At 35.6% G+C, this 12,131-nt stretch overlaps 1 protein-coding gene across 4 annotated transcripts; it reads left to right on the top strand.

Annotated features, from left to right (window-relative positions):
* Nucleotides 1–1,097: 1,097 nt before the first annotated feature.
* On the top strand, nucleotides 1,098–11,233 carry snx11 (sorting nexin 11). 4 transcript variants are annotated; one of them, XM_049464355.1, is made up of 8 exons: nucleotides 2,686–2,815; nucleotides 2,942–2,993; nucleotides 3,569–3,655; nucleotides 4,227–4,327; nucleotides 4,482–4,577; nucleotides 4,990–5,214; nucleotides 6,775–7,087; nucleotides 8,803–11,233. In XM_049464355.1, the coding sequence occupies exons 1-8, from the start codon at nucleotides 2,706–2,708 to the stop codon at nucleotides 8,875–8,877; spliced, it is 1,059 nt and encodes a 352-aa protein (XP_049320312.1). In that variant the 5' UTR covers nucleotides 2,686–2,705; the 3' UTR covers nucleotides 8,878–11,233. The 4 variants fall into 4 exon arrangements, with proteins under 4 accessions (XP_007259161.1, XP_049320312.1, XP_007259162.2 ...); XM_007259099.4 differs by lacking the exon at nucleotides 2,686–2,815 and adding an exon at nucleotides 1,098–1,282 and having other exon boundaries at nucleotides 6,775–11,233; XM_007259100.4 differs by having other exon boundaries at nucleotides 2,688–2,815; nucleotides 6,775–11,233.
* The last annotated feature ends 898 nt before the right edge of the window (nucleotides 11,234–12,131 follow it).

Genomic DNA, 12,131 nt, shown 5'->3' with positions numbered 1-12,131 from the left:
GCAGCTTGGAAATTGTTCCAGTAAAGTCTAAAAAATAGCACCTCTTTAATTGCTATTTAATGCAGGACAAAGGCAAAGTCAAGACAAAGGCAATGCCAAAACAAAAGCAAATACAAGACAAAGACAAAGCCAAGACAAGGACAAAGCAAAGACTAGATAAAGTCAAAACAAAGTCAAGACAAAGAAGAAACAGGGGGACATCTGTGAAAGATATTTCACACTTTTACTCAGTGATAAATCTCTTGCATCCGGACTGCAATTGAAAAAACAGGAGGACCAGTGAGTTTTTTTGGCTTTCTCTGTCACATGACATCACGTTCAGTAGCTCCTCCATTTCCACTTGCTGTTGTGTGTACATGGATCTCCGTGGAAACGCACACCCAAGTGTAATTATGGTGCAAAGCAGTGGACAAATAGCTATTTTATAATTGTTATTACTCTTTTAAATGCAAGGTGACGAAGGTTAGTTGTGCGTCCGTCCGGAGGGGACTAAAATTACCAGAGGACCACAGAGTTATTCAGCCTGTAATTTTCTCAGAGGACTTCTGGGAAAAACACGTACATGGTCGTTCCAGATGAGAATAAAATCACAGAGGAACTCCCCTAAAAGAGCAAATTACCCCAGGACTCCTTAAGAAACTAATCCCGTCCAGATAGAGCTAAAGGCAACATTAAACCAAGTCAAACTGTAAGTAAGAAAAAGTCTCTGTATAATCTAGAAGGTTTCAGCCTGAATTGTTCAGCACCTATTTTTATTTGTAAAAGAAATACAAACTAACATAAACGATTATTAAAATAGTTTTTCTTTTTGGAAAAAGCTTTTCAGTTTGAGCCGCACCACTTCATGATCTCTCCTCGAATCCTCCACCTTCTCCCGGGATGGTAGAGGAGGAAGAGGAAAGGAGGAGGAGGAGAGAAGGAGAAGCAAAAGTTTCTGGATGCAGCAGGGACATTTATTACTACACTGCCTTCTGGATGTAGGCAGCAAGGCATCAAGTCAGCATGTCCTGCGTTTCGGACAGAGCCAGTTCACGTGTTTGGGGCTGCAGCTCCTCCGGGCCTGTGGGCGGCGCGGCGGTGAAAGTGACTCAGGCTGAGGGTGAGTGTTGTTGACGGCAGGAGGAGGAAGATGAATAATTACATTACAGAGCTCAGTCCGGCGGGGAGAGATCATTTTATCTGTAGATAAAGTTTATTTTATCTCTATATCTAATAACGCTCCTGTAGAGTAACGTGGATTCTAGACTGAGGTCACGATGCTGTAGGGGTATTGTTGATAAAGGTAATGCTGTATTTATTATCTATCTAACACTGTTTACTCTGTTCCTGTTCACTAACAGCTGCTACTGTTGCCTGAGGTTTCTCAGCTAACTAGAACATTCCAGAACCTGCAAAATTATCTAGTTAAAAAATAAGGCTTTAGGGTTGACAGGTCAGTTTATTGCTTTATGTTTTAATTTTTTATTTTATGTGAATGTCCATTATTTCAATAATTGATATTCTTTCTGGGGTCCAACAAACAAAACATACAAACAATTGACAAGCTAATCTAACTAGCTAACAAATAACACTTCATAATTAAAAGGAGAACAAGTAGAATATTTAGACAGATTTATATACAGAAATATGTGTACATGAACATAGAATATTAATGAAGTAACACACACACATATTAAAGTAAATAAAAGCAAAAGTAAACAATGTACTATTGCCTCATCCTTTTTTTTCTAGACGAACTTAATCTACTGTTCAATTCAACTGTTAAGGATTTAGCTGTCAGTTTTTAATGTCTCTGTAGATTCAAATATGGATTTGTTTTCCCCCACCTGTCTTGTTTTCAATCTGTCATATATATATATATATATATATATATATATATATATATATATATATATATATATATATATATATATAAGCTAATTACACAAATTAGTTTAAAATAGGTTTGTATCCTGAGCCAAGCTGTAGAACAAAGTTTAGTTTCACATTTTTGTTTCACATTGTTAATATGATGAGAACTAGAAATAACGCTACTAAACCTGGATGAGGAGAGATTAGGCAATGTGTTGTTAACAGTGATGTTAAAGCTCTGCTTATTGTAAATTTGCTGTTTGTATTTATTGTAATACTAGTGTTTTACTGAGCTTATATACACTTACTGCCCAGAAAAGAAGCTTTTTCTTTACTAAAAATTGGCTTTGTCTAAAATATTTGCATATATATAAATATAGATAGATAGATAGATAGTTAGATAGATAGAAAGTCAGCAAACATGGTTGAACACTAGGTTAAGTAACCCATTTATATTCATATCTAACGTTGAACATTTTCTTATGGCTCATATGTTCTCATTTGGAAACCTTTTTGTCATCAATACCAGTAAATCTAGATAACCTAGTAATTTAGAAAGGTTTATTTTATATATTCCAAATGATTATCCAGTATAAATCTAAACAGTAAAAATCTTCAGCTTTTTCTGCTGGTATTACTATTACCGTTGACCAAATAATAAATATTTAAATGACTTCTGCGTAACCATACACTCAAACCAAGTCCTTTTCATACTGAGTGTATGTGTTAGACCTTAATGGGTTAATAAGTGGGAGGGTTTAGGGCTTGAGGCAAAGGTTAAACAGAACAAGCAGTTTATATCTGTTCAAGCTGTTTATTTCTCCTCTGGACTGAGAGATCAGCGCACTGTAGGGATGTTTCCTTTGGTAGCTCAAGAGAGGGATTTTCCCCTTAATATATTTATCACTCGAATCCTTGGGCTTCTCCAGTTCTGGCAAAATCAAGAACCAAAAGAAAAAAAGCTGTTAGTAACAAACATGCCTGTGGTGCTGATAATAAATAAAAAAATACAGATACTCTGATGTCACTGCAATGGAATACTGTTTATTTATCTTTCTCTTTTCCTTTTCTCTTCTTCTTTATCCCACAGATGTCCTGTGTGCTGGTTCAGCTTCGGTAGGATGATCAAAAGTCAGGAAGATGTAAGAGTTCCTCTTTGGCACTCTCAGTTTTTTTTTTTTTTTTGGTATCGTTGTTGTTATAAATGGTAACACGCTGATCTTTATAGTATGTGGAGGAATAGACATAAGGAAAATTTAAAAAGTTCCCTAGATACTAGTTTTTTTTATTGTATTTTTGGAGATATGAAGGGGTGTTACAGCAGCATTAGAACAGTTTAACTGTAATTTTTTTTGTTACATTTTTTACAAGTGGCATGCCTCTGCTACAATATTGCTAGAGGCAAATGATTCTATTTTAAACATTAATCTTATCTGAAATGCCTCATAAATTGAATGTATTTTATTGGGCTATGTTTACTGTGTATGATTACAGTGAATTTTCCTTTTATATCAAACAGCAAAAAAGTTGTAATATGACCTGTTTCATGTAATTGATATTGCATATTAAGCTATTAGACTATTTTGCACACTGACATTGTGATGGCAATGTTGATATTATATAATTATTATACAACAATAACTTGTCTGTGTTTGCTGATGCTGATACTGGGTGTGAATTCATAGGGATTAACAATAGTTTATTTGGTTGTTTACAGGAATTCATTGCCGTGAGGGTTCAGGATCCTCGGGTAGTGAATGAAGGATCATGGAACTCGTACGTGGACTTCAAGATTTTTCTTCATGTAAGCAGATTCATCAAAAGATTTATCATATCTGTTAAACTTTAACAAACCTTTACAGTGTAATCTGTGATTTTAAATGTCAGAATGTTACCGATGTTTTAACGTGTGATTTTGAAATTCCTTCAATTATAATATTACATTTACATTACATTACATTTATGGTATTTAGCAGACGCCCTTATCCAGAGCGACTTACAACAGTGCTTCAAAGTTACTTAAGATATCCAAAGCTAGTTTGTAGACTAGGATCAAGAGATACATAGAGCTTAATCATGTTAAGAACCCTAGGAACCTTTTTTTTTATTTTTTTTTTATTATTAGTTTAGGAACTCTTTGAAAAGATGTGTCTTCAGAAACCACACCTGAATCAGCTACCCAAATCAACAAGTCCCAACAAGCCCAAGATTACAAAAACAGTTCTAACAGAATTAAGCTAAAAGTATCTTAAAGCCAGCCTACCTTACAAGCAGAGGATAATCAAGTAAACTCAAAGCACACATATAATAATATATGCTTATACTTATAATTCTACTTTTATAATGTAACTATGGTTCTCTACCTCTGTCCAAAGACTAACAGCAAGGCGTTCACAGCTAAAACCTCCTGTGTGCGCCGTCGATACAGTGAGTTTGTGTGGCTGAAGAGGAAACTGCAAAAGAATGCTGGCCTTGTGTAAGTTAAGCTGCATGTGGGATTTGAATAATTTGTTTAGTTTAATTTTAAAAGAATGTCAATATTTAATCATAAATTATGTTCTTTCACATCTTACTAAATAAAACACAAAAGTATCTTCATATTTTTTTTTTTTTATATATTTGTCACACAGACCTGTTCCTGACCTACCTGGAAAATCAGTGTTTGCCTTTAACAACACAGACTTCATCGAAAAAAGGAGAAAAGGTTTACAGAACTTCCTTGACAAGTAAGTAGCATCGTTTTACTCTAGATATGTGACATTTAAAGCTTCTAAATTGTGAATTGAGTTTCTAATTGGTTTATATGAACATTACAAAAAGAAGGAAGTGAGGATTATTCAAAAATATCAAATAGTACTTTTGTGTTTTGTGCCTGTTTTTTTTCTTCCTTAACAACAACAACTACATTTGAGTGATTTCCTTTAAGCATTTAAGAATAATCAATAGAAAAGCAGAACAAATACTGGAGAAAGTGTTTAGGGAAAAAAAACGTTATTGACGTGTAAAATTGATGAGGTTTGCAAAGTATGTTTTTTTTTCTAGCGTCAGCTAACTTTCTTCCTTATTCTGAAAATGTCATAGCTTGTGATCACTGTGGGGCATGGCATTATTTAATCTGACGTTGTCTTTGCACAACAGGGTGGTTCACATGACCGTGTGTCTGTCAGACAGCCAGCTTCATCTGTTCCTGCAGACTCAGCTTCCTGTAGGCCACATTGAGGACTGTGTACAGGGACACACTCCATTCAGTGTTACTGACGCCATTCTGACCTACGCCTCCTCCAATCGCGGCTGGGCTCAAGAGGAAGAGGATGGGTCGGTGGAGCCATGCCCAGCTCCAATTTCTTATGAGTCAATGGAAAGGTATGGATGGAATTTATCCACTTGTAAACAGTAAAAGAAAGCTATTTCTATTATCAGTATTAGATTTAAATTACAGCTATTTATTATAATAGATGTTTAACACCACCATTGTACATACAAGCAAGGTTTTTAATGTGTATTATAAAATGTCTACAAATATTCATACAAATAAACATATATATGTAGAGTTGTGCAAGTGCCATACTTAATGTCACTCTGCATATTTATGCTTGTGGGTTGGTGTGTCTGCTGCACTTTGCAGTTTAAACCACAAAGGCGGGAATGTTTGGGCAGGAACGCCAGGCTTTGCAGACTAATCACAGCTGCTGCTGTCTGTGTCACGTGACATATAGTTAGGGTATAGGGTACACGGAAGTATAAATTGTCCTTTAGGCTACCATCTTTGAGAGAAATATAAAGTGGTATTTAAACATGATTTTGAGGGCACTATAATCTCGGCTTGGCTTTATGTGGTCCAAAATGCATTATGTGTCTCATTACTAAGAAACTCAGTGAAATGAATTTAAATCAACAGCATTTACTAAGCCAATTTTACATTTTACATTTCCCTATGTATATTGTTATTCAGTACTTATGTTTATAAGCATAAACAATTTACAGTAAAACATTATTTTATGAACAGCACAGTGCTTTATCTAACTCTAATTCAGAACTCACTTTTGGTTTGTTCAGACCTTAAATGTGGCTCAGCCACACACATTTGTATGTGTACCGTTGTTAATGAATGCTAATGATGAAAAAGTGTCCGAATTCACTACCACTACGTAGTTTAATAAATAGTCTAAAAAGCAGTTAAATATTTTTTTTTTATGATTCTGCCATAAAAGTGGTTTATATAAGCAATGTTGCACAGTAGAATGGTGCACCATCTCTTTTGACACAACTAAACCTTACTGCAGATTATATGTAAGATTATATATTTTTTGTCTTGGATGTTTTCAGGTGTTGTTTGTTAGATCTCCTTTAACAATAACAATATGCTCTGCCAAAACTGTAAGCTGGAAAATCCTGGCAGTGTTTCAATGTCTTGAGGGCATTGATTCCTTTTGTTTTCCGACCTGTAGTGAGTGGCTTAAAGTTGCCCATGTTTAATGAACTTCATTTGACAGTCCATAATTAAAAAGAAAAAGAAAAGCATGAATACAAAGCGCATTAGGAATTTTGTATTTGAATTGTGTATTTGTCCTGTATGCTTCCATACAGGATTTTAATGCCCATTTTCAGAATTCATCTCTGGCTTGTTTCCCAGACAGAGGAAAAGCATTTTCTAGTTGATATATTTCTTTCAATCAAGAATCTTCATTTACAGTGTTGTATAGATCAGGACTAGGTTAATCCCTGTTTTGGAAACCAACCCATAAGGTCTGACAATATGTACTGTACAAATACTTTTATGATCATCACCAACAAATATTTAATTATTTATTATCATTTTATAAATTCTATATTGAGACAATCAAAACACCAGTACAGCTAATACAAAATGTAATATTTGATCCAGAACTCATTCAAGCCATTGACTATGTTATTTTTTTCCAGTAGCCCTTCTCCCCATGTTCCCACTTTACAATGTGAAGGGGCTTCTGGCGAGCCGACGGTGGACACTACTGACCTCAACACTGTGGAGCTAAGAGTGTGTGAAATTGTTGCTACTGAACATAATACAGCTAACGGAGATGGACCAGAACAAAGAATAAAGGAGGAGAGCTGTAATAACCTGGTGGTGGAGGTCCACCACTATCATGGTTCTCTTTTGGGAGACACTAAAGAAGAAGTTGATCTCGTTGTGCCAGAGGAGACAACACAAACACATGACAACACAGGAGATTCCAGTAAAGAGATATCTTTGCAGGTACACAGTGCAGCAGACAGGTCTGAACCAAAACATGTGGTCAGTAATGATACTTGGGTCAACAATTTTTTGAACCACACTCAACCACAGTTCTGAGAAGCAGACATGTTCACGACAAACACTTGGGTCATATATTAACATGCACTTCCTGCAACAAGACTCCTTTTATTAATCTTCAGCTCTTCCGTTTCTTGAGTCACTCTGTCATTAGGGGCCATTGAGGAGGACCAGATTGAAGCCTGTTTTTATAGATTACTTGGTGTCTGAGTGAGATAGACACAGAAAGTAAAATAGCTTGAGAGAATGAGGAGGAGAGCAGTCAGCAGTGCAATGTTATACATGTTGATGAGGACAGCTTTCACTGTTAAATTAAGCTAAAGTGCTTTGAGGAACATTTAAGAACATGTGTTTAGAATAAAATGTTTCATGAAGATTCCTTAAAGCACATTAAGCTTTCTTAAAGGTTCTTCAAAGCAGTTTCAAACTTAAGAACCCCTGAATACTTTTAATAGTGTTGCTCAGAATAGAAATGAATAGTCAGTTTTGAGATGATAAGACGTGCACTAGGCAATTGCATTACATTATATTTCATGATGGGGGTTATAATTAGATATAATTTGTAATAAGTATTCTTTTGTAGTAACTGTTGCTATGTTGGACAAGCACTACACAATGCAAAATAAGTAATTGTAGCATATGTTTTCATATAAATATCTTATTTTGAGTATGTTAATAATTCAACCAATACTGTGTATAAAGGATTGACTGCAAGGGTAGGCTGTGCATAGTAATCTTTCCCATGTTGCTGTTATCAAAACTATTAACAGTGAGAGTTACACCTGATATACAGTATACATTATATAGCATTTAAATGTCATATCAGGATTGTAAAGCACTACATTTATATATATTGATCTATTTCCAACGTAAGTTAAGTTTTAATAATTTTAATAATGTTCTGTTAAGGCTTGTCCTTTTGTAAGAGTTACTACAAAGAAACATAGGTAAGAATATATTGATGGATCAGATGCAGTACAGCTTGTGGGTACATCACAAATGACACAAAGATTGACTGCATTAATGACAATATCTTGATAAATTATTACCTTTTACTGCATTACATAAATATCTTGCCTCTTCAAAACACGCACAGAAATGTTCCTCTGGAACTGTAATTAAACTAGAGGCTCACAGCACACATTAAAGTTGGAGTAATGCTTAGTAAATGACATTGTACAACTAACTGCTCTACTCAGTCAACCAATTATCTAACCAGTCAGTCATGTGGTTGCATAAGTCACATAAAATTGCAAGCATAAAAACACCAAACCACAACGCATTTAACACAGATACAAATTTAGTCACTCAAACCACTTGAGAGGGTGGTCTGAGCCACATTTAGTGCACATGTTTTATCAGTGTACAGTAAACATATTCCCCTCTTCAAGACACGTTCGAGAGCCAAACCCCTACCCCCACCCCCCCAGTACAACCAAAATACCAGTAATAATTGCCACACCACAAACTAATTTGCATAACCTGTCCCACATAGTGATCAGGTTTCAGTCTGACTCAAGTGCAACTGATGTAAATACACTCTTCTCAAGCGTGAGAAGAAAGATGTGTAGTTACACTATCTGGATGTCAGGTTACTGTTGGTCACTGTCACTGACAGAGATTCCTACTGTGTAACTGTTGTGCTTTTCTGCATTTAGATTGTTGACTGCACTGAAAACTGCCCTTGGAAGAGACATCAGAAAACTGCTGAGTGTAAAGAACAATATGGATGAGTTGCCACATGAATTCAGGACAAATAGGACTTTACACAAACCTAAACCTTGTTTTATTTGCCTTTGGTTTAAGTATTCGTTGATCCAGGGACATTATGCAGTGTCAACAACTGCAAAACATTTGTTTTGCATCTGGAATGGTCAGCTATTGATAAACATTTAGAGCCAGTCAATAGTTTAAATGTATTGCTTATTGAGGGAAAAGGGTGAAAGTATGATCATTTACGGAATGATTGGGTGTTGCTGAGCCACTGCATTAAGGCAACGTTTAGACTGCAGGCAAGTCCGATCTGGTTGGATGATTGTTAACTGCTATTTGCAAGTGATCATATCAGATTTGCGTGTCCAGACATCACAAATATATCTGCATGGTTTGCTGTGTTTATGTTTTCATTTGCAAAAGCAGAAACTATGGAGGTGCCTTGTTTAAAGTAGGCAAGTCAGTTCACTCTGCAGCCATCTTGGCAATGCGGCTGGAAAGTTATATCCACTCATACAAGACCGGCCAACTACCTGTTTGAATAGGGAGAGACCAAAATACTCAAAACTGAAGGTCTAATTACTATTTGAACAACATAATTTGCACCACTATAAAATGACCAAATGTGACAAAAACCTCATGAACAGTTTGTAACTTTGGATCAAAAATGCTTGTTGTGGCTGCTGCGCCTGAGCTGATCACCACAGTGAGGTAGGCTTTTCCACCAGCACCTTGACTCTCCTTTACTCTCAGCACAAGCTGATTGGTTATTTTGTTAAAGAATGGGACCTATTATGTAAACGCGCACCGTGATTAGCATTAGAGAAATTCCATTAATTCAGCGGTCTCCTCATTAATAAGGTCTCTGCTTGTGAGTGACTGAAAAAGTTATATTAGAATCTGATTTGAGCATCTAGAGCCTCCAGAATGAGATGCATCTGTACAAATCTAATTATAATGACATTTTAAATCACTTCCAAATTTGGATTGAATTTGGTTTGCAAAAATGTGGTATCTGGCTGTACAGATACAATACAGTGTAGATATGTTATTAATCAGATTGGGGATTTGCAGGCTGAACACAACCTTAATATGTACAGCCAAAAATCTGATTTCAGCAGACCAACATTTGTCTGTCTTCTCTGGGGTTGCATGGCTAGTAATGAAGTTTATAGAAAGGCATCCATCATGTTTTTTGCACTCAGCTTATTTTTTGTGTTTATCCACATATACTTGTATTGATGTCTGCTTGTGTTGTACTACTGCAAGACTGGTTATTTACTCTGGCTTATTTGGAACTGTGATTGAGTGTTAATTATGCACACTGTAAAAAAAAACTACAGCTAAATTTAACATATAATACAAAATGTGTTAAGAAATTGGTAACTAAGCAGTTAATTTAGCATTGCAGATATGAGCTAGCTGCTGGGGTGGGTTGGGCCTCATCTTGTAACACAAGAAAGTCCAGTTAAACATCTGTATGCTAATGTTGGTCTTCACAAGCTTTGGAAGAGGAGTGCACTGATGGTTCTATATATCTACTGTTATCTTTGTTACTATTACGCCAGTCTGTTAAACCAAACGAATATGCTAAGTCACTGTACATCTATCTGTATATGTTCCTATATTTACTGTGTTTCTTCATCAGACTCATTTGTCACATGATCAGAGCCACCCACACCAGTCTGTGAGAGTGTGTTCATGAGCGCAGATGATTACAAGTCCCACTGATGAAGGCTGCAGAACGATTTTAAACTAGTATAAACAGATAAATAGCCAGCACGCACAGGGTTCAGGGTGTTAATAGGGACAGTTTAAAATTGTTTTAAAAAGTTATAAAGTTGCACTAATCTTCTGGGAATTATTTTACTTTCTAATAATCTGTCTCACAAATGCTGCTTATAATGTTGTTCACGGGAACAGGGAAACTCTGATAAACATAAAACACATCAACAGTAAAGGGAAAGTTTTTTGGGGGGATTTTTTTTGTTGTTCTCCACATCATGCTAAACAAGATGGCTATGACTTTATATTTATTATATTGATTTTATCAGCTAGGTTTCTTTAAACGGTATGCAGTGTTTTCTATGGTTTACAGAGATTTTCAGGATGAGCTTTTATGCAGGGATGACGTAGATGCAATATAGCACATATTTAGTTTTACATAGCAGTTTATTTAGATATTATGTTTTTTACTTTTAGTTGAACTTTAGTTTAAATACACGAAAGTAGTCCATTTTATTTTATTATGTTAAACCAGGATCAAAAGGGCCAGACGTATGCACAGACCCTCAAAGCTGTACATGTATGGAATTATTAATGTACTTACTAATGACAAATAAAAACAATTTGAAAAAAAGAAAATGAAAAAATAAACTGTTTGTACTCTCTTTATTTGTGAGAACCACATTGCATGTTCATCACGTTTAGTCCTTACTTTCCATTGTTTGTGTTCCAAAGACCTCAAGGTCATACACAGCAGTGCTGCTGGAGTTTTTAAACACCTCAATGTCACTGCTGGATTGAGAATTGTCCACTAACAGCAGTTAAAGCTGTGTTTGTGTGTGTTTTAAATTGATTTTTACATTTTTGTTAAAAAGCTATTTTATTTTCAGTGTTGCCCAGTTTGACCACTTGATGGAGATAAAACATGAAGATAGAAGTATACTTCTACAGTAATGTCAACAATGGAGCAGCTGTATTAGGACCCTCCCAATGCTATACTGTACCCCATGCTGAAGATAAGCCGTCCACACACCTCATTGAGATACTCGTGCACTTCCGAAGTCTAGTGAGGTGAGTAGTCCTGAATGGGGTTTCGGCTTAAGTCTGCAAGATGATAGTACTGTAGGACCAGTTTGATTTCAAGTAACATTTCCTAGTTCTCAGTGTTTGCGCCGCTTTTCTAACCCTTTGATTGTTAAAAGGTAAATGTTTTTTTTTTCTTATTTTAATGACAAATATTAAAATAATTTAAAAACATAAAAAAATATTTTATTAAAAACGTTTAAAACGGTGAACATATAAAAGGCCATTGAAATACAAAATGAGATCTAACACGCCAGGATAGGTATGGGTGGAATGGATAGCAGTATATAAATTGAGTGGAATTGCTTGTGAGGTGTTATCTTGTAAGGCTAAACACTGGCCAGCAATAGTGTGCAGTATCATATTGCACACAAAAATATTGAAAAACTTTTTAAACAATTATATAGTTAAGTGTAACGAGTAGTAATGGTTGTGACTGGTGGCATCTGCCTAGAAATGTCCATAC

The sequence above is a fragment of the Astyanax mexicanus genome, chromosome 15 (genome assembly GCF_023375975.1).
Source record: "Astyanax mexicanus isolate ESR-SI-001 chromosome 15, AstMex3_surface, whole genome shotgun sequence".
In the NCBI taxonomy this organism is placed as follows: domain Eukaryota; kingdom Metazoa; phylum Chordata; class Actinopteri; order Characiformes; family Acestrorhamphidae; genus Astyanax; species Astyanax mexicanus.
This window is presented reverse-complemented; position numbering and strand designations above follow the sequence as displayed.

Excerpts from the sequence above, each read along its gene's own strand:
- snx11 (XM_007259100.4), top strand. The coding sequence starts at position 2,706 with ATGTTTCCTTTGGTAGCTCAAGAGAGGGATTTTCCCCTTAATATATTT. Across the intron at positions 4,328-4,481 it reads CAAAAGAATGCTGGCCTTGT|ACCTGTTCCTGACCTACCTG; the intron begins GTAAGTTAAGCT and ends TTTGTCACACAG. Across the intron at positions 4,578-4,989 it reads TTACAGAACTTCCTTGACAA|GGTGGTTCACATGACCGTGT; the intron begins GTAAGTAGCATC and ends TTTGCACAACAG.